The 20751-nt window shown below is 44.2% G+C and overlaps 1 protein-coding gene across 9 annotated transcripts; it reads right to left on the bottom strand.

Moving 5' to 3' along the window:
• Positions 1-363: 363 nt before the first annotated feature.
• LOC136471553 (disease resistance protein RGA5-like) lies at positions 364-17161 on the bottom strand. 9 transcript variants are annotated; one of them, XM_066469297.1, is made up of 6 exons: positions 17027-17161; positions 16461-16883; positions 5024-7117; positions 1085-1141; positions 961-1001; positions 364-741 (listed from the first exon to the last, which is right to left on the bottom strand). In XM_066469297.1, exons 3-4 carry the CDS (start codon positions 6637-6639, stop codon positions 1132-1134), a joined length of 1626 nt encoding a protein of 541 aa, XP_066325394.1. In that variant the 5' UTR covers positions 6640-7117; positions 16461-16883; positions 17027-17161; the 3' UTR covers positions 364-741; positions 961-1001; positions 1085-1131. The 9 variants fall into 8 exon arrangements, with proteins under 9 accessions (XP_066325394.1, XP_066325392.1, XP_066325395.1 ...); XM_066469295.1 differs by having other exon boundaries at positions 961-1141; XM_066469299.1 differs by having other exon boundaries at positions 961-1141; positions 16461-16923; positions 17027-17142.
• Positions 17162-20751: the final 3590 nt, after the last annotated feature.

Below are 20751 nucleotides of genomic sequence, written 5' to 3'. Positions count from 1 at the left end.
TGGATATCATGACCAAGGGTCTCCCTGTATAGACTGTCGGTCTAGCCTATGCGTCTGTGATCCTACTACCTCTACGACTACGTCTGTGATCCTACTACCGCTAGGACTGTAGGCCGATATTAGGAAAGGATCCATTAGGATCATTTGCATTAGGAAATGATCCATCGGGATCATTTGTATATCAGGAAAGGATCCATCAGGATCAATCATAGCCTAGCTTCCTTGTGTTGTAATACCTTCGTTGTACCACTTGTTGACTACGGCTATATAATGACAGGCACCTCCCCACACATTGGGTGTGTGGTGTGATTCCCATATCTTTCTACAGGTGCTACTATCACCGCCGAAATCATGCATTAGAGATCACATATCAGACTATTGTCTGCAGAATAATATCATATTCCTGAAGTTACTTTTTGCTTGAATCCTCATCAAGTCAGTGAGTTACTAATCTGATAATAACAGCTACCACCAGCTAACAAATGCATAAAGAACTTCTGTAGACCAATTCATACTCCTATAGGTCACAATCACACTAACCAGCTCGCAGCCACATCTTCAAAAATGCAATACACCTTAGGAAAAATATTCTTCCCAGACTCCATGAATGTTATTTCGACATGCTAGAAGTAATGTCTTTGAGAAACCAGGAATGTCATACACCGGAATATAAGCTTCGAAGATTGTCACCAACCTTTGCTGTCCTTCAAGTGGAGAGAATGCTCAGGTTGCCTATCCATCCTGGAAATAAAATTTAAAGTGAGTTTATCCGAAGAATAGAGATCTGTCTATCCACATGACCCTTTTTGTGCTAATTTTATTTAGCACAAACACGACGAAGATGAAAACACACACCTTCCATTTTTCTTGCTTGTTATCACAGTCCACAAATATGCCTATGTAAAAGAAAAGCAATGTGTTCTAGGAGGTAGTAGAAATCTGCCAGGCCAGAAATAGTACCTCTAACGTCCTCTTTGTTGTTGTTTTTTTATAAACGTCCTCTTTGTTGTTGCCAATGCAGAAATCATTCAGAATCATACCGCTAATGCATTCTCCATTCAAGAAATCGTTTACTTTTGTTTACCTGAAACTTCTTCGGCACATTCTTCTTCTCAAGGATAACCCATGCGTTTAGCAAATGCTGAAAAAAAAAGAACTGAATAATTACCCAAGTGATTTCACCTTATCACGGGACCCCCTATCACCCCGTTAATCATACTTCTCCTTGCTAAGAAAAAATGTGTCTCAGAGTGCTGTAGAAGGTGATTCTGTTTTTTAAACTGCAGTGCTCATTGGTTTTATTCATGACGACTGCTCCTGCAAATTGGGGGTCAATCCACATATCCAGTTCAAGAGCACGCACATGATCCCATTCAGAGCAACAACAAACCAAAGAGAAACAAAATCAAGCAGCGTGAAATAAATTGCAGAATACTATGTCATCATATATGTGCAAACTGCTAATTATATGATTATATCTAGTTGCCACAGATCCCAGCGTACACATAAAACAGAAATCTACAACAAGGCAAATCAAGGAGCTCGAGCTCAGTCCCCCATGCACTTGTTGGAGCTCGCTGTGCGCGCACCACAGGCATCGTACTAGAGAGTAGCTTCTGGAGGCCGGCCGATGGTCATCGGGGCCGGATTATTCGGTGGGCGCCTAGATCCAGAGAGTGCATGGGGGTCTTCGGGAGCGGTATCCGTGGATGCCTCCTCCCCTCCGATTTCTCCCCGCTCCTTGTCGATTCGTCGCGCGAAGGTCTTCTCATGCCACGCGGGGAGGAGAGGGCAAGGAGGGGAGAGGCATAGAGGCGGCATACATAGGAGAGGGCATGGAGGCTGAGGCGGAGGCGGAGGCGGCGGTAAGGGTAACTCCAACCAAACCCTCAAAATTTGCCCCCTATTCCTTCAAATGAGAGTCCCTCATCCATATTTCATGCCCTACTTTACATTGTATCATCAGGTGCCCTGTTTATCGGTCCCACTTGTCAACTTTGTGAGAAGAGAGAAATGAGGAATAGGGGAAGGATGAGGGGCTCCTACATCTAGGGGTCTAGGAGAAAGAAATGAGAGTTCCTCATCCATCGGGGCTTGAAAAGGAGCTCGTTTGGAGAGCTTTTTCATGAATTTGAGCTCTGAAAATGGGATGAGGGCTCAAGTAGGAGTTTGGTTGGAGTTGCCCTAAGGAGGGAGAGAGGGGAGGGAGATTGAGAAACAGACAGGGATGAAGGACGCGGTAGGGTTGGCTGCGGGCTCTCCACAATGCTTTCAAGGGGGTTTTGTAAAACGATGAGGCTACTGAATTTTCCCTTCTTTGTGTTGAAATAAAATTTACATAAAGGCCCTATACATAAAATATCCAAGACACGATCCCTGTTCATAGATGACATGTTGGACGGTGGGTTGGTTATCTAAAAGTAAAACCATCTTTTTGCAAAAGGTGCGAAGACACATGTCAGCTCACGAAGGAGCCACCAATGCTGTAATTGTTGTGGTTCGAGCGAGAGGGAGTAGTTTTTCATAGCCGTGATATTATGTAATTTTATATGAATATTTTGGCTACTAAATGAACTCAAATGTAAAAAGTTTCAACTACAAAGTTTAAATCTTGTCAAGAATTACAATTTTGGTATAGGATGCGTCTCCAATTGAGATTGTTTGAAAAATTCAAATTTTTGAATATCAAAATATGTGATTTTAAAACAAATATTTGAGATACTAAAAAATAAATAAAAAATTTATCAACAACAAACATTTAGATTAGGTCAGCCACTACAGCTTTGGTATTAACTATGTAAATATTCAAAGTCGTCTAGAAATTCTAATTTTTTAATTTCAAATCTATGAACTTAAAAACACATATTTGGGACTCTAAATGACTTCAAATTAAAAAACTTTTCAACTATAGAGTTGTAGATTATATTGAGAACTACAATTTTGGTACAAAGCATGTCAACATCTGAAGTTGTTTGAAAATTTTAAATTTTAAATTTTAAAATTCGTGAACTTAAAGCAATATTTTGGGACTCTAAACAATTTGAAATAAAAAATTTTCTCAACTACAAAGTTGTAAATCACGTCGAAAGCTACAATTTTGATGCCCGCCTCTGGAAAAAACAATCTTTAGAGGAGGACGCTTAGAATGGTCGTCTTTGTTAACAGTGATGTCTGGCTATATATAGATGCGGTCTCTAGATGTACCCGTCTCTATTAATCAGAGAGGTTGTCTCTTGAAATCTTTTTATGGTAGTGTATAGTAAGTGGTAACGTCTATTACAACTTGACAAGGATTTTATATAAGTACTATGTTAGAATGTGAGCGGAGGAAATAATTTGGTGGGTGTTGTCCATGAATTTCTAGCACAGGTTAACAGAATCGTATGACTAAAAATAGCTGTTCAAAATTACAAAAAAATACTGATATGATAGAAAAATTGTTTTCGATATCCGTAATAACCAGTTAACATAATCCAACAAATTTACTCTTCTGTTAAAAAAAACAAAGGATTTTTTTTGTGTAGGAAAAGAAACAGAAGTACCTGAACTCGGAACAGCATCCTTTGGAAACACATTAGGAAAGGTAGAAAATCATGCGTTCGTTCAAGCAGTACTAAATTAATATTCGGTGAAAACCGGGTAAGAAAATGAAAGGAAAGCCAATAATGTCGTCACCTAGCAAGGTTTTGTACTTCCATTTAGCCATTTTAAAGCAAAATATGCACATGAAAAAAGAAGCTAAATAAATTTGTTGGCGTCGAGATCGAATGTCAGGAATCCATAATCTTTTACGTTTTCCTCCTGTGTCAGTTGTTTTCTCTTTCCCTAGCTCCGGTTGTTTTGTTGCAGGTGATTTGTTTTTGGGTTGTTTTTAGTTGTCACCCTGATTCTGCGCCCCTTTGCCGTCTGTAACACGTCCGATAGCACGTCCCCAAAGGGGCCTGTCCAGCCCAGGCGCGCCACAAAGTGGCCAGCTGCGCCACCGTGGAGGGGGACGCGCGCCCATCGGAGGCAGGCTCCATCCCCGCCGTCGACAACCGTATCAGAAGGATCTTGGATAAAGGAAAGAGAATAAATAAAATAGGAATAGAGTCGGTTTAGATTAGATGAGATTTAGAGGAGTCCAAATCTATAAGGACCTTCCTCATTAGATTACTTAAGATGCAAGTCTACTTAGAACTATAAATATAGATGCATCGTAATCATTGGCAATCAAGAAAGAAATAGTCTAAGGGCTTTCCTATCCCTCTCCCCTCTCTCCTCTCTCTCCCGCGTCTTCCTCTCCTCTCTCCCTGCACCATCTCCCTCTCCTCTCTCCTCAAATCCTAGCCGCCACCTGTCCCCCACCATAGCCGCCGCCCCAGCCCTAGCCACAGCCCCCTACCCCCAAGTAGCGTATTACACCGTCCTTTCAGCTGTCTAGGTTGGTTCAGTGCCTGCGTTTTGAGGGCAGGACCGGGGGGGGGGGGGGGGGGGGGGGGGGGGGGGGGGGGGGGGGGGGGGGGGGGGGGGGGGTGGGGCTTTCTTTGTAATTACGTGTTCTCCTTTTGTTTTTCCCTCGTCTAATATATTTACCTTTCTTTGTAATTACGTGTTCTCCTTTTGTTTTTCCCTCGTCTAATATATTTACCGGCAAAGCTCTTGCCGCCCTTTATTAAGAAAAAAACCTAAATCAAACGGAGAACTTAGCAGAAAAACAACTTAGTATTTGGCTGCATGTATTGGCTTGGATTGAACAATATTGCAGCATTAGATTCATCTACATGTTTGATGCATAGATACACATTAGATTGAAAGTATATCAAAAAACTCGCACTAGTAAGTTGTGTCGAAGCATGTATACTTGGTAAAGTATTGCAAAAAACTGCAGAAGAACACAAATGTAACACAGCATCAGCATGTAGCAGGAGGGAACGGTGTGTGTAGCTGGGATTGAGGGAACATGGTGGTGAAGAGGTTTATATCGAAATAAAATGTATACTTTCCGAAACTGTATTAGTAGTAAAAGAGGAATTATCCATACCGTTCATCAACCTTTATATTTGTATTGACCTCCGATTTTGCCCCTGGAAATCTGTGATCTTCAGATAATGTATTGATCTGCATCTTCGAAAGCATATCCCCTGCTCTCACACGGTCATCCTCAATCCAATCAACAGTTTTCATGTTTAACCTAGGAATCATCGAGTGCCTGCTAATGGCACCCTTCAATGTAGAGACTGCGCTCCTCGTATCAGATACCTTAGCACCAACTGCTGCCCCAATTCGTCCCGAAACCTCCTGGAGGTTTAGCAGGTGCTCGATGCCAACAACCATACTATGGCCATACTCCACTCCACTGTAGGCGTTGAAACTTAGTTTTAGCCGGCGAAGTTTTGGCACTGCGCGAGGCTGGAAGGCAATGCATAGTACACCGCTTCTGAACTTGAAACACTCAAGAGCTGGGAATGCATCACTCGTAAAGATGATCAGTTGGACGGTGGGTATCCGTACATACAAAGGAAAAAACTTGAGGACTTGCAGTCCTGCCAAACTGTCCACATCTTTCTTTAGGATCCCTAGGACTCCGAGCTTGAGAATGCAGAGGCTTCTTCCCAGTTGTCCTATCCATCTAGGGAGGCTGCGTAAGATGCAAGTACCTCGATGCAATTCAAGTCTCTCAAAACCATCCGTTGGACAGCTCATGCAGCTCGAGTCAATGATTATGGGAACAGAATCTTTGGTGACTGAGGCACCACGAACCAGAGCCAGAGATTTGAGGTTATCAAGAAGCCAAAGGATAGAGACCAGAACATTCAGGTTTCTTTCCACACTGTCAGCTGATGCTGTAGTCAAGACAAGTTGAAGTTCCTCCAAAACGGATAGCTCCTTAAGGCTCTTTACTTCCTCATCCGAGCTGCCACAAAGATCAAAGTGTTTCAGGGTACGGAGAGATCTCAGGCGGCTCATCCCATATGGAAGCATTGTCACTGCAGGTAGACAGAGGTGTGCTAGGTACTTGAGGTGAACTATATCCTCAGGAACAGAGGTTTCTTTTGCGTTTATTTCCAATGTTTCCAAAAGGTTTAGCCCCCACATCTGGGTTGGTAGTTGTACGCAAAAGTTGCATGTTACCTTCAAGTATTTCAACTGAAATAACCTGTCAATTCCAGAGAGGTTCAATCTTGTCGAATCGTCATGATCACCCCACAAATGAAGGACTAGGACTCGAAGAAATTTGAATTCCCGAATAGAAGGCAAACACTTGACTAACCCATAGAAGGCCAGGGATCGAACTTGCGACAGTGTCATACCTGATAGTTTTGCAGCATACTTTGCACTGCTGTAGAAAAGCAACAGCCGCCGAACCTTGCTACTAAGTTCTCTGGCATTCTTAGAGTAGTCTACTGTCGTGATAAAATTGTCTTCTGCAGACATGCTTATTGCAAAATCAAGTACCATGGGGTGCACTATACAGGACAAAACCTGATCATTGTAGTTTATGTCTATAGCTTGGATCATTCCCCTGTAGACCAGTTCTTCAAAGTGGCTCTGTGCAATTGCTTCATTGTCTCTCTCCCTGTCTCCCTCTATAAAACCTTCAGCAACCCATCTCCTCACTAGATCGTCCTTCCAAATTGTGCAGTTCTCAGGATACATACAAACATATTGCAGTCATGTCTTCAAACACTGGGGAAGACCATTGTAGCTAAGGTTTATCACCTTTCTCATCCCTTTATATGTAGTAGTTATGCTTAAATTGGAACCCAATGATCTTTCTACATAATCCCATTCCTCTGATTTTTCTTGTTGGCGTGTTAAAAGTCCAGCTATATGAATTACTGCTAGAGGAACACCACCACATTTTCTTACAATTTCATATGAAGCATCTTTGAATTGTTGAGGGCACTTGTTTTCAGAGCCAAAAACTCGCGCAAAAAATATTTTTCTTGAGTCATCATCATTAAGAGGTTCCATCTTTAGAATATAATCAGAACGATTACCACAGCATGTCATATCTACGTTCTCACTTCTTGTTGTGGTTATTATTCTACTTGACTGAGTACCATCTGGAAAAGCTCGTAGAAGAAAATCCCAAACTGCTGTATCCCATAAATCATCTATTACAATAAGGTACCTGCACAACATTAAAGAAAATTTGAATACAAAAATGCAGAACCATTAATTACAGTGTAGAAAATATGGGTTTCTGGATAAAATTAAGTCTCAATGTCTGCTGCATGTATTGGTCTCCCAGTGAAAAATGATTTTTTTTTTTTGTCGAATACAAAGGAGAACTGCGTATCATTGTATTAATAGTAGAGAAAGGAGTCATACAGAGATCTAAACACAGACACACACACTTACTGACTGAAACTAATCACCCATGACTGAGATGAAAGACCTGACCAACGACCCTCTAACCATCATCCCAAGCTGTGTGCAGGGACAGTCCCTTAGCACCAGCTATAGACCATAAAAGGGCTTCCTCCCTAGCAAGGTTCAAAGCCATAGACAGTCTAGGGGTAGCTCCATTGAAGACACAGTCATTTCGATGCTTCCAGGTGGTCTAGGCACCTAGGATGATGAGGGAATTCAATCCCTTTCGCACATCTCCGCTTACTGTCAAGACCGCCTTATCCCACCAGGCATCAAAGGAGGAATCGACTGGCTGCGGGGCAAGTGCTGAAAGACCGATGCTATGTAGGATGTCATACCAGAATTGTCTTGCAAACACACATCCAATGAGGAGGTGCTGGATGTTCTCTTCCTCTTGATCACATAGCAGACACCGGTCTGGGTGAGGAAGACCTCGCCGAGCCAACCTGTCTGTTGTCCAACAGCGATTGTGAGCAACCAGCCACATGAAGAAGCGACACTTAGGGGGCGCCCAAGATTTCCAGATGCACTCATATGGGGCAAAACTGAGGGCTCTCTCCAAAAGTGCATCATAGGCGGATTTAACTGTATATTCTCCTGAGGCTGAAAGCCTCCAAATATGCCTATCAGGGATCCCCTCCTGTAGTACCATACCTTCTAATATATCCCATAATTCAAGATATTCCATTAATGCTTGCACTGATATTTCCCCCTGAATATCTTCTAGCCATTTCTCCTCATCAAGAGCAGCCATGATTTTAAGATCTCTTCATTGAGAGTCACAAATATATATTGCCATGGCAAGGGCTATATTACATGGAATCATTGGGGTCAATTGACCCAACTGGCTCCAATAACATGAGATTTTCTGCTTCCACCCATGGATCATCATTCATGAACTCACGATATACAAGTAGTGTAGATTCATTATACCCATGACTATTAGTAGGAGTTACTTGAGGCATAAAAGCAAGAATGCCAGGATTTCCCCATTTATTTATTTTTTTTCCCTCGAATACGCAGCAGATCTGCATATCAATATTTATTAAGAAGAAGAAAAGGATATACTCCCTCCAGGTTGCTAAAAGAAGTTGTTTTGGACAAGACTTGGGTCAAACATTGGGTATATAAATCATGAAAAAACATTTAAGTTGTTGAGTTTGGAAATGTGAAAACCATATGAATAGATTTGTCTTGAAAAATACTTTCATAAAAATATACATATATCACTTTTCAATAAATAATTTTATAAAAATAAGAAGTCAAAGTTATGCTTTGGTGACCGTGTCGCTGTCCAAAACGACTTCTTTTACCACCCTGGAGGGAGTAGCACCCAAACAACATCACACAAACAACCCCACCACAAAGACAGATCACACACGCAAAAAGAAAAAGAAAAAAAAACTCACCAAAGAATGCAAACACCAAACAGCCTCGACCCCAAACTAACCTATTACCTTTTATGATATGTTAGCAGTAGTAAGTACATTTAAATTTGTACACATGTTCATTCTATTCACATTATACTGATTTGCATATATAGTCCGAACACTGCTAAAACTACAAACCCCTGCGGCCTATACCTGAGGGTTCCATCAGCAAAAAAGAACCAGAAGGATAGAGTACGATTACTAAGTAAAGATCACAGGTGGGCCTCACCCGGGTGGCCGAGGGAGGTCATCTTTAGCCAACAAAAGATAGTACCTATCCCTACGGATTGTTAGCAAGTGCCGACATGGAAAAAAAATCTTAGTCATGTCAGTGCTTATATTAACAAAAAAGACAAAGGCTATCTGACTATCTCTTCCATAGCAAAGAGAAAAGAATTGGTTGGGAAACAACTGTTATTCCACCCTAATCGCTTGCCCTTCTTAAACCTAACCCTCTCCCTCTCTTTCCGCTACATGCTTATCTCTTTCTGTCCTACACCCCCCCCCCAATCTCCCCCCCCCCCCCCCCCCCCTCCCTCCCTCCCTCCCTCCCTCCCTCCCTGTCTGTCTTGCCATGGTGAAGGCCGCAAAATAGCCTCCAAATGGGAGTGAAGTCTAAATCTTCATCTTAAACACTATTTGAGAGTCAATATGGCACAAGAATAGTAGATTGATTCAATGTGTACAAAGGGGTACAGCATATATAGGCAAGGATCGGTGTAGGGTTTATAGAACACACCCAATCAATGGAGATCCTTGCCTAATCTAGGAGATCAACTACTATAATAACAAAGGCAGCCCAACCACCAGGCGTGGGCGCCTAGGCCCATGGCCTAGCCCTATAGGCGCTAGTCTAACACACCCCCGCAGTTGGATCATTAGCCACTCTACACGTTTAGACTGGACCTGAACTCCGTGAACACTGAAGAGGGAAGCCCCTTGGTGAAGATGTCTGCATACTGTGAAGAGGTGGGAACATGCAGGACACGAATATCGCCAATGGCAATGCGCTCCCAGATGAAGTGTAGATCGATCTCAATGTGCTCAGTTCGCTGATGCTAAGGTCATGTAGACTGCACTGATGTTGTCGCAATACACCAGTATGGTGCGCCTGAGAGGAGCATGGAGCTCCAGAAGAAGCTGGCATAGCTAGGTGGCCTCAGCAACCCCATTGGCCACCGCACGATACTCGGCTTCAGCGCTGGATCTTGACACAGTGTTCTGGCGCTTGGAGGACCAAGATATGAGGTTGTCGCCAAGAAACACAGCATAGCCTGAGGTGGACTTGCGGGTGTCCAGACAACTAGCCAAATCAGCGTCAGTGTAGACAACAAGATCAGTCGAAGTAGACGGTCGCAGCAGGAGACCAAGGTGGAGAGTGCCTCAAACATAGTGAAGGATCCGCTTGAGAGCTGCAAGGTGAGGCTCACAGGAGTCGTGCATATGGAGACAAACTTGCTTGCACAGCATAAGCAATATCTGGCCTGGTGAACGTCAAGTACTGTAAGGCTCCAGCGGGACTGCGAAAATCTGAGGCATCAGACACACGGGCGCCATCTGTTGCAGCAACCTTTGGGTTGGTGTCGACCGAAGTGGAGCATAGCTTGCACTCTGCCATCCTGGTGAGATCAAGAATATCAAGCATGTACTATCGTTGAGAAAGTAGAAGTCCATCACAACATCGCTGAACATGCATACCAAGGAAGTGATGCAATTCACCAAGGTCTTTCATGGCGAACTCCTGCTAAAGAGCGGAGATGATCCGCCGAAGGAGACCGGATGAGGAAGCTGTGAGGATGATATCACCAACATAGAGCAACATGTAGGCAGTTCTGATCTGCGCTGATAACGAAGAGCGAGGTGTCCGACTTGGCTTCAACAAACCCAAGGGACAGCAAGTACGTGGCCATCCCACTATACCAGGCACGAGGGGCCTGCTTGAGGCCATATAGGGACTTGTTCAGGTGACAGACAAAGTGTGGATGACCAGAATCCTCGAACCTAGACGACTGCTAGCAATACACTATCTCTGTCAGGTTGCCATGCAAAAGATGTTCTTCACATCAAGTTGATGAATAGGCCATCGGTGAGAGAGAGCCAGGGAGAGCACCATGAGAATAGTAGCAGGTTTCACCATGGGACTGAAAGTCTCATCAAAGTCTACACCAGGCCACTGGATGAAACCGCGGAGAACCCAGCGAGCCTTGTACCTTTCCAGAGAGCCATCAGACTGAAACTTGTGCTTGAACATCCACTTGCCAGTGACGATGTTGGCCTGGGAGGGGCAAGGCACAAGGTCCCAAGTGTGATTCTACAAAAGGGCACCATGCTCCTCTTCCATAGCTGCTCGCCAATTGGGGTCGGCTAGAGCACTACGGAAGGTCTTCGGCACCGGTGACAGAGGTGCAGCATAGTACACAACAGGCATTTGAAACCCACTCTTTGAACGTGTGGCCATGGTGTGCTGATTGGTTACTGAAGGGACCGGAACATCACCCTTGGGCAGCAGAGGAGCGAGGGCCGGTGTAGGAGGCTGTGGCCGGCGCGTGTAGTGTTGGGCGAAGAGACGCTCTGGCCGGAGAGGTGAGAACCTAGGTGGGGGCCCGTGGAGCGGTGATGCTAGCGACAGGAAACCTGCAGTAGACATCGATGCCACTCGAAGTGCTGGCGGGACATACAACCGGCGAGCAGAGGCATCCCCAGCACTAGCCGCGGTGGGCACAGGCAGGCTAGGCACAGGAGAATTGTCGGTGGCCGCGCATGGAGCAAGCGGAGGGCCTGCCAGGATCCTAGTGAGTGCAGCGCAGGAGGGATGTAGAGCGCGGGCACCGGGGGATCAGCAGGCATTGCTGGTGGCGAGGGCGTCCCAGGCACAGTCGTTGAACGACCGGTAGGGGCGCTGCTTATGGCAGGAGTAGGGGGCGCCCCAGGCATAGCCGTTGAGGGGCCGACAAGGGTGCTGGTGGTAGCTCCGTGAGAGGTACTTGTAGATAGAAACTTGTGTGGCGGTCCAATAGGAACAGGCACACAGTCAGTAGCTTCAAGAAACTCAAAGTCCGTTGGAATGCAAGGACCATCGCGCTCGGCAAAAGGAGAGGCATTTTCATCGTAGATGACATGCCTGGAGATGATGACTCTGTTGGAAGAGAGATCAAGGTAGCGGTATCCTTTGTGATGAGCGGAGTAGCCAAGGAAAATGCACAGGACGGACCTAGGAGCGAGTTTATGTGGAGCCATGGCGGACAGGTTTGGGTAACATTTGCAACCGAAGACTCGCAGGTGATCATAGGTTGGAGGCTTGCCAAAGAGGGCAAGGTGAGGTGTGGAAAGTTGGACAGTCTTGGTGGGCAAGATGTTAAGCAAGAAGGACGCCGTGGAGAGGGCCTCGACCTAGTAAGAGGGAGGCATGGACGCCTAAAAGAGCAGGGAGCGAACGACATTATTTATAGAACGAATAATGAGTTTGGCTTTACCGTTCTGAGGTGAAATGTAGGGGCAAGACATGCAAAGGTGGATGCCTTGGGTAAGAAAGAAGTTACGGGTGCTAGAGTTGTCAAACTCTTTCCCGTTATCACACTGGACAGCCTTGACTTGGGCGCCAAATTGAGTGGAGGCATAGGCGATGAAGTGAGCAAGCGTACTGAAAGTGTTAGATTTAAGGCATAGAGGAAAAGTCCACAAATAGTGAGTGCAATCATCAAGTATAACCAAATAATATTTGTATCCAGAAATGCTGACAACTGGGGAGGTCAACAAACCATAATGAATAAGATCAAACTTGCTAGACGCACGAGAGGTGGATGCATGAAAGGGCAGATGAACATGACGCCCGAACTGACAAGCATGACATAAATCTGAACAATCCTCAATCTGACAAGAAATGCTAAACGCAAGCTTCGACAACGCCTCATGACCAGGGTGGCTGAGACGCCGATGCCATAGTGGATAGGTAGCCCGAACGACAAGGGAGTGTGCTGGAGGAAGGCGCAGAGGGTACAGCGGTCCAAAGCTATTGCACCTAACGATCTCAGTCCGAGACGAAAGAGCCTTCACAGAACAACCAGCAGGGTCAAACTCAACAGAGCAATTATTGTCGGTAGTAAATTGGCAAACAGAGATGAGATTCTTAATAAGGTGTGGTGACACAAGGACATTATTAAAACGTAAAGCATATGGCAACTCTGTGGATCCAGTGGCAGTGACAGGAAGAAAAGAGCCATTACCGACAACAATAGATGAAGGAGTAGGATACCGCGGGACAAGAACATGTGAAAGAGAGGTGGACTGAGAGGTCATATGTGAAGTAGCACCTGAGTCGAAGTACCACTCGTTGTTCTGAGGTGGAGTCAGCTACATCATGCTGAAGGAGGAGGCGAGGGCCGAAGGATCCCATGAAGGGAGGCCGGCTATAGGGTTGTAGTAGCCTGGCGTGACCCACTAACCGGTGCCGTCGATGGCAGCAGGTGCAGCAGCAGGCTGCTGTTGGGCGATGAGAACCTGCTGCTGCTACTACTAAGTGGCGAAGGCCTGCTACTGGGCGAGGAGGGCCTACTGCTGCAGATGCAACAGGATGGGCGCTAATGGGGGACGAGGGCCACCTGGCCACATTTGGATTGACCCCATCCAGGAATTGTAGGGGGTGGGCCAGCTCCTGACACCGGCCTGCTGCTGTGATGTGGTAGCCTGCTGCTACAGCGTACTAGAAGGGGGGCGCTGCCCCTGTCCGCCAGTGGTGCCACCGCCACTACTGCCCTTGCCGCCACCGCCGCACCTGCTACGGCGATTGTAGGAAGGCTTGGAACCCCGACCAGCACCCCCAGAGCCTGTGCCGGATGACGTAGGGGCAGGGCTAGGAGAGTTGGACGTGTTAGAGACGGTGAGCGCAGTGGCAGGGGTGTCCTTCTGGTTCTCCAAGGTGAGCTCCTCAAGGATGAGGTCGTCACGGGCCTCCAGGAAGGAGGGGAAGGGCTAGGTGCGACGTAGGAGGGCCCCGACGTGGCTGAAGTGCTCGTTGAGGCCACGGATGACGTTGAGGATGAGGGTGCGATCAGTGATGACCTCACTAAGGGCCATGAGATCATCGGCCATCTTCTTTAGCTAGCGGTAGTAGTCGGTGATGGAGAGGTCGCCTTGGACGAAGTTGCGAAACCGCATCTCAAGATGGATGGCGCGCACCTCCCTGTTGCTGAGGAACTAAGATTCGACGGCGAGCCAGGCATGCCGAGCAGTGGAGCCCTGGGCGGAGATGATCTCGACAAGATCGTCGGTGAGTGTGGCGGCGATCCAGGACTTGACGACGCAGTCCATCCAAGCCCAATCAGGCGAGACAGGGACCGGAAGGGCCTGGCAGACGTGGTCCTAAAGAGAGAACTTGCCGAGGATGAGCATAAACAGGTCGCGCCAACGGTTGAAGTGGCCATAGTCCACATCGAGGACAATGGTGACGTGATTCTGAATGTTGTTGACGGCGACCACCTGGACATGGAGCTGCAGGAGGGCAACAGCCTCGTGAAGAAGCATGGCGGCGCGGAGGTCGGTGGTCGGCGCCGGTGCACCTCCTGATGCGGCACCAGAAGATTCCAGAGCGGTAGTGGCAGCAGCGGTCGCGCGCTGGGTAGCGGCGTTGCACTCTTTGGCGGCAACCACGGCCTCCTCCTCGGCCTGAAGGGCGCGCGCCAGGGCAGCATCATGCGCGTCCTGGCGTTCGCGTTCGAGGCGCTAAGCAGCAGAGCGACCTCGTCGGTCTGGACTGCGATAGAGGAGGCGACGATGTCATCCCCAGCCTTGGGGATAGAGGGGGGAGTCGCCGGCATGGCGGCGCTGCATGGCAAGAGACTGGCGCGCAGGTGGGCGCTGCACGGCGAAGTGCCGGCGCGCGAGCAGTAGGACAGCAAAAGAAAAGGAGATAGGCGGCTAATACTATGAGAGTCAATATAGCACATGAATAGTAGAATGATTCAATGTGTACAAATGGGTGCAGCATATATAGGCAAGGATCGGTGTAGGATTTATAGAGCACACCCAATCAACAGAGATCCTTGCCTAATCTGGGAGATCAACTACTATAATGCCAATCCTTGACTAATCTGGGAGATCAACTACTATAATGCCAAAGGCAGCCCAGCCACCGGGCGTGGGCGACTAGGCCCATGGCCCAGCCCTATAGGCGCTAGTCTAACACTATTTAACAATATAATGATATCATATGCCATTGTAGTCTTGAACTACACTACTTCTCGAATACCTGTCATGATTTCCTAGTTGATCAAGTCACCTGGATCATCCTTTATATAATCCTACGGCACCCCAAAATAGTTTACTTCTTTTCGTGGTGAATTGTTCTTTGAGATGTTAATTTGTCAATTTCATCCATTGTTTTATTTGACAATTTTATCACTTTTCCTCTCATATACTGTTTAATCCCAATCAAACACATTTTAGACTTAGAATAGAAAATGATTATCCATATGAAGATGAAAAGCCTCAATAACTGAAAGAAAGGAGGCTAGAAGCAACAATAACAAACATTCGACCACTACTAAAGAAACATCGTCCTTGTGTGCCTATCCTTACCGGGAGATGAATTTTGAGCAACCAAAGTATCCATGTCAGTTGGTTTCTACCATTTTTTTACCAACAGCAATAGGGAGTTCTATAGTATTAGTAGTGAAGTTCTACTGAACAAGAGCCACTGTTTGTTGATCAATAATTGTGAAAGGACTAATTATTCTTGATCAAAGATTTAGTTTTTTTGGCCCTTGACTACCATATGGAGAAGGCATCAATGGATAGTTGACAACTCACAAATTAGTTCTGATATTATACCAATAGAGTTACACATGGAAACCAAACTAATTACCCTAACTAGTATATATTTATATGCAGTCATTGATAATCACTTTTTCCTTGATATTCACAAACAATTTTGGAAGCTCCACTGGAGCAAATCCCTGTTATTTAATCTTAGACTTAGATTCTTTTTTCTGGATGTTGTTTTCTACCACTATATCAACATGTTATATGTATTATTTATATATCTAGTAGTTTATAAATGGTAGAAAAAATAACCAAAATTACATACTACAAAGTACAAGTAGCAGGAGGTATGGTTAGATTATATCTTCGGAGGTACAAATTTTTTGCATACACAAGAGCAATCATTTAATTTGCTTATAAAGTGATGAGCTCCAGAAGTATTGGGCAGGCTATGCAAATTTGACAATTAGGGATTGCATTTTGCTGAATCTGATAGAATTCTTTTGCCCTGTATGTAATTAGGTACCAATTAGAGGATTGGGCGATAACTTAGGTACTTGGGTCCTTTGAGCCATCCTCCAACCCAGGCTCAAACACACAGTTTGTGAGAGGATGCTTCTGAGCAGACTCCTCGTATCAGGCTTCCTTGACGCTCTCACAAAAGCATGGCATCCAAACTGCCATCCAAGCTCTTGAAGAATTTGCTTCGCAAGTGTGGTCTTCCCTATACCTCCCAACCCAAAAATAGATATGACATTCATCTGCTTCTCTCCATTATTCAGCAGCTTGACAAGCTTTTCCTTAGAATCATCGATACCCACAAGAAGGCTAGCAGCCTCCCTTGACCACTCTGGAATCCAATGGCTACGCATAAAGTTACTAGAACTCGGGGAGGTGCTGTTATCAAGGACATACCGCTTGTGCCGTTCACTAGCATCTTGCAGACGAGACCTTAGTTCCTTGATTTGGCTGACGATATTTGGGCGCGGATTCAGTGTCCTGGGAAGCCGGCTGATCTTGAGACGAGGAGCTACGCCAACAGACCCAATCTTCAATTGAGAATGGAACAGCCAGTCAATGTAGTCCTCAGTGTCGTAGCATATTTCACGGACTTCTTTCATCCAGTACTGCTTCATAAGGTTAGGGTCATCCTCATCTGAAAGCTCCAGGAGGAAGGTGTCTATGCCTTCCAGATCTTCTTTCAGAAGGTCGAAACTCTCTCTCACTGGTTTGCGCAGCAAGTGTTGGGACTCAAGCCAATCGAGCTTCCAAAGAAGAGAGCCCATGGGGCCCCGGGAGCTACTAACCGGAGGCTCCATCTCCAGTCCCCCTGACTCCCTGAGGCGAAAGGATTGGAGCAAACAGGATGATTAACCAACTATTTTGAAAGAAGCATATGGGGGATCAGAAAAAACTGATCGATAAGCTGAAAAGACTACCCCTCATGCGAAGGAAAAGGGAGCAGGCAACAAGGAGCTCACCTAATGGAACTTTTGGAGGACTCGAATCCATCGCGCGATCGTCAACAACGAAGTGGGGGCAATTTAAGATGTGGAGTACGGCGTTCCTTTTCTCTCTCCTATGGCGTGACTAATCCTCCACCTCCTCCTCCGTTGACTTCTCTGGCTGCGCAGGATGTGTAGTTAGCGAGGTTTTAAATAACAGAGCATGTACAAGAGTGTTTTCGATACTCACTCTCAAAATTATCGTTTAGGGAGCTATGTTTTTTAGAAAACAGAAAAATTCCAACCTTAGCGACCGTATACAGACAAGTCTTACAATGTTGTCAGCTTATTTGATGCCAAAGATAAAGAGAAAGAGTATACTTAAATAGGAGGAAATCATAAGCAAAGTCTATTATTAATTTGTCATCCATTCTTGGCGAACACATCTAGAGCGATAACCTCCGACGCTTTTCCATCGAAACGTCTCCCTTTTATCCTCACGCAGCAGGTGCATCTAGAATCGCAACCAATATGCTCCTCTAAAGATAACCTGCATAAAAAGAAATATTTTGTTTTTCTTAAAAACAATATCATTATGAGTACACCAAATTAACCAAATAATAGCAGCAGCTCCCATAAAAATCTATTTTTTATCCTCCCTCTCAATGCCCATGAACCAGCTTGAGTAGTAGATCTAAGAAAACATGTGAGTAGGAGACGTAGGTGCGGTTAACCCAGTAGAAATATGAACAATATTCCAAATAATTTTTGCATGGAAGCAATCAAAAAAAGGTGCTTTGTTGTTTCATTGCGATCACAGAAACAATACTTTTGGCTACTGGTCCGGTTCCTCTTAGCTAAATTGTTCTTTGTTAAGATAACACCTCTTTGGAGGTACCAAAGGAAGATTTTTATCTTAAGAGGAAGCTTTAATTTCCAAATGAATTTATTAGTGAAAAGGGTACCCTGGTTTATCATGTACGCATACATTGACCGTACAAATTGACCATGATTATGTAGGCCCCAGTTAAATACATCCCTCTCATTTGAAAGTTGAACATTGGTTATTTTAGCTACTAGGTTAAGCTAAGCCGTCCATTTATGTTCAGTTAATGCTATGCGAAAAGAGACATTAATAGGCACTTAAATTCATAGAGAGCTATTTACATAAAAATTGTTTTCTATAACTTTCACTCTCGATCCGCTTTTCTATATTTCATTTCCGCTCTAGAGAGAAATTCTTATTTTTCTATCTTTAGCTAGCGAGAAATCCAGAATAGAAGATGATTATACTTGGATAACCGATTAAAGAAGCTATTGAAGCGTATTTTTTCACAAAAATCTCTATTTCTAACAATTAGGAAGAATATAGGGATCCTCTTGGAGTTGCTCTAAGGGTCTATTTGAAATATGGAAATAATTCTTATTCTTATGTTTTTCTGTGAAATTAAATTGATTCCCATAAAATTTAAAAATCTTGCGTTCCAAATAGAACCTAAAACACTTAGAACCACTTTTGATGTAAAGTACTTTTAGATTTTTAGAAAAATACTTTAATTTTGAAGCATCATGAAGTTAAAACAAACTTTACAATTTTGAAGACATAGCATTGCTAAAATTGTAGTCTTTTGTAGTTTTAAAAACTCCACTCTAGATCTTTTAAAAAAAAGAAAAACATGGTTTTGCATGTCTATAAGTTGATCTATCTTTTCTTAATACTATTGCATCTTAATACCACAACATCCAAATCAGAACCTAGCGGTGTCCTCCACCGAATGTTATAGAAAGTATAGTGAAATATTGCGGAAGCTATTTCATTTAGCAATTTAATAGAAATATGAAATTCTTATTAATTTTGTAAATAAAGTTAAGTAAGAAAATTTTAAAGAACATAAATACATGTATAGGGTTATCAGAGAATATTTCTCTGCGACCATTACTTAATATTAATTCTATCCACTAACATACTCATAGCTATGATCAAATATTCATACTATTCAACAATTTAGTAATTATTAAGTGGTTTATTATGTCATTTATTAAGTAAATAACATAACAGATATCAATAGATTATAGTCCTCTAGAGTAAGGACTGAATATTTAGCTCAGCCATGGTTAGTTGTGCTAAATTATTTCACCGTAAATACCGGTACTTAGGGAATCTAGAGTAAGGAATGAATATTTAGCTCGGCCAAGATTAGTTGTGCTGAAATTATTTCGCGTCCAAGCCAAATACCGGTACTTAGGGAACTAAAACATCATAGCAACAATAGCACATAATGGTGGATCTAATGAAAATCATAGTAGTTAGTATTGTACCATGTCAAAAATATTTGTCGCACTCTTCAATACCTATTTTTTTACCACTAGTATCTTCCAGTACAAATTTGTTCTTAAAATTCTCTAAACCTATGAGATTCCACGAATATTTTTCAGTGCAAATATACCAATATACATTGTATGTTTCCAAACAAAAAGATTCAAAAGTTATTGTTGTTTGTAGGTTTTAGCATTTGACCAAATATTGTTGTCCTATACATACCCAAATCTCAGTGCCAGCCCTAGGGGGAGGGCATGGGGTGCGACGGGGTGGGGGAGGGGCCCAAGCTCAGGTATACAAACCCCCAAGCCCTATAATCTATTAGACATCATCAGCAAACTAATGAGAAGACAGAAGAGAGTCTGAGAACTAGCCAGGTGGCCCAAGAAGACAACGTCGGACTTTCTTTTTCCAGGCAGAGAGGAGACGAGGAGAGCCACGCCGCACACTCTGATCGCGACTCACGAGTTCACGACGCGCGCGACGCACACGCTCGACTGGCGAGCTGCGCTGCCGCGGAGAGCTGGACTGCCGGAGACACGGACACAGTGCACGACGGCGGCGACCAGACAAGGCTCTGCGACGACAACATCTTGGTTCTTGCCTTCTTGCGAATTGCGATCGCCGATCAGTTGTTTCAGTTCATGTCCAGGCCCTAGGTATTTTTTCCTTGTTTATTTTTTAATCCAAATTAATTGTTTATATAGTATTCCAGACTTCTAGTATTGTGTACTCATATAGTCTAATTTAGGTGTTAGATTAAAAATATATTATTAGATTATTTTCGCTTTACAAGTAAAATTAGCGCCTACATATCATAAGATTTTAGAGAGGCCATCACGACGAGTTCTCAAGAGGCCTTCAAAATCCTAGGACGGGCACTGTACCCAATTAGATTATTCGTAGATCCAGACCACCTAACCCCGCTCAATCATTCATGTTGCATGTGCATAAAGAACAGTTTCTTCAATATATAATTATCTTGTCCTAAACATACCCAATTAGATTATTGGTAGATCCAAACCACCTAACCCCGCTCAATCATACCATGTTGCATTTACATGAAAGAACAGTTTCATCAATGATATACAAATTAATGTATAAGATCGCCTTCAACTGAGCTGCCCCTTATCTCTTATGGCACTTGACAGCATTGCGTGGTTTAATTAGGTGTTTTTCATGACGTGGTTTATGTTGTGTTGTTTCTCGAGAGGTCCACAAAAACTATTTTAAGGGGTGGTTGCTCGCCCACCTCTGTCTTAAGGGTATGTATCAACACTAAGCGTTGTGTTATTAGTGCTAGCCAACGTTTACCATCGGCAGCGAGATGTTTATTTGAGGATTTAAAAGCATTGTACTTTCAGTGATACGTGATGTTCCAATCAATAACATGGTATTTACTCAAGAATTTAAAAGCATTGTGTGATAGGTAGTGTTTCTG

This window comes from Miscanthus floridulus, chromosome 8 (genome assembly GCF_019320115.1).
Source record: "Miscanthus floridulus cultivar M001 chromosome 8, ASM1932011v1, whole genome shotgun sequence".
NCBI lineage: Eukaryota > Viridiplantae > Streptophyta > Magnoliopsida > Poales > Poaceae > Miscanthus > Miscanthus floridulus.
This window is presented reverse-complemented; position numbering and strand designations above follow the sequence as displayed.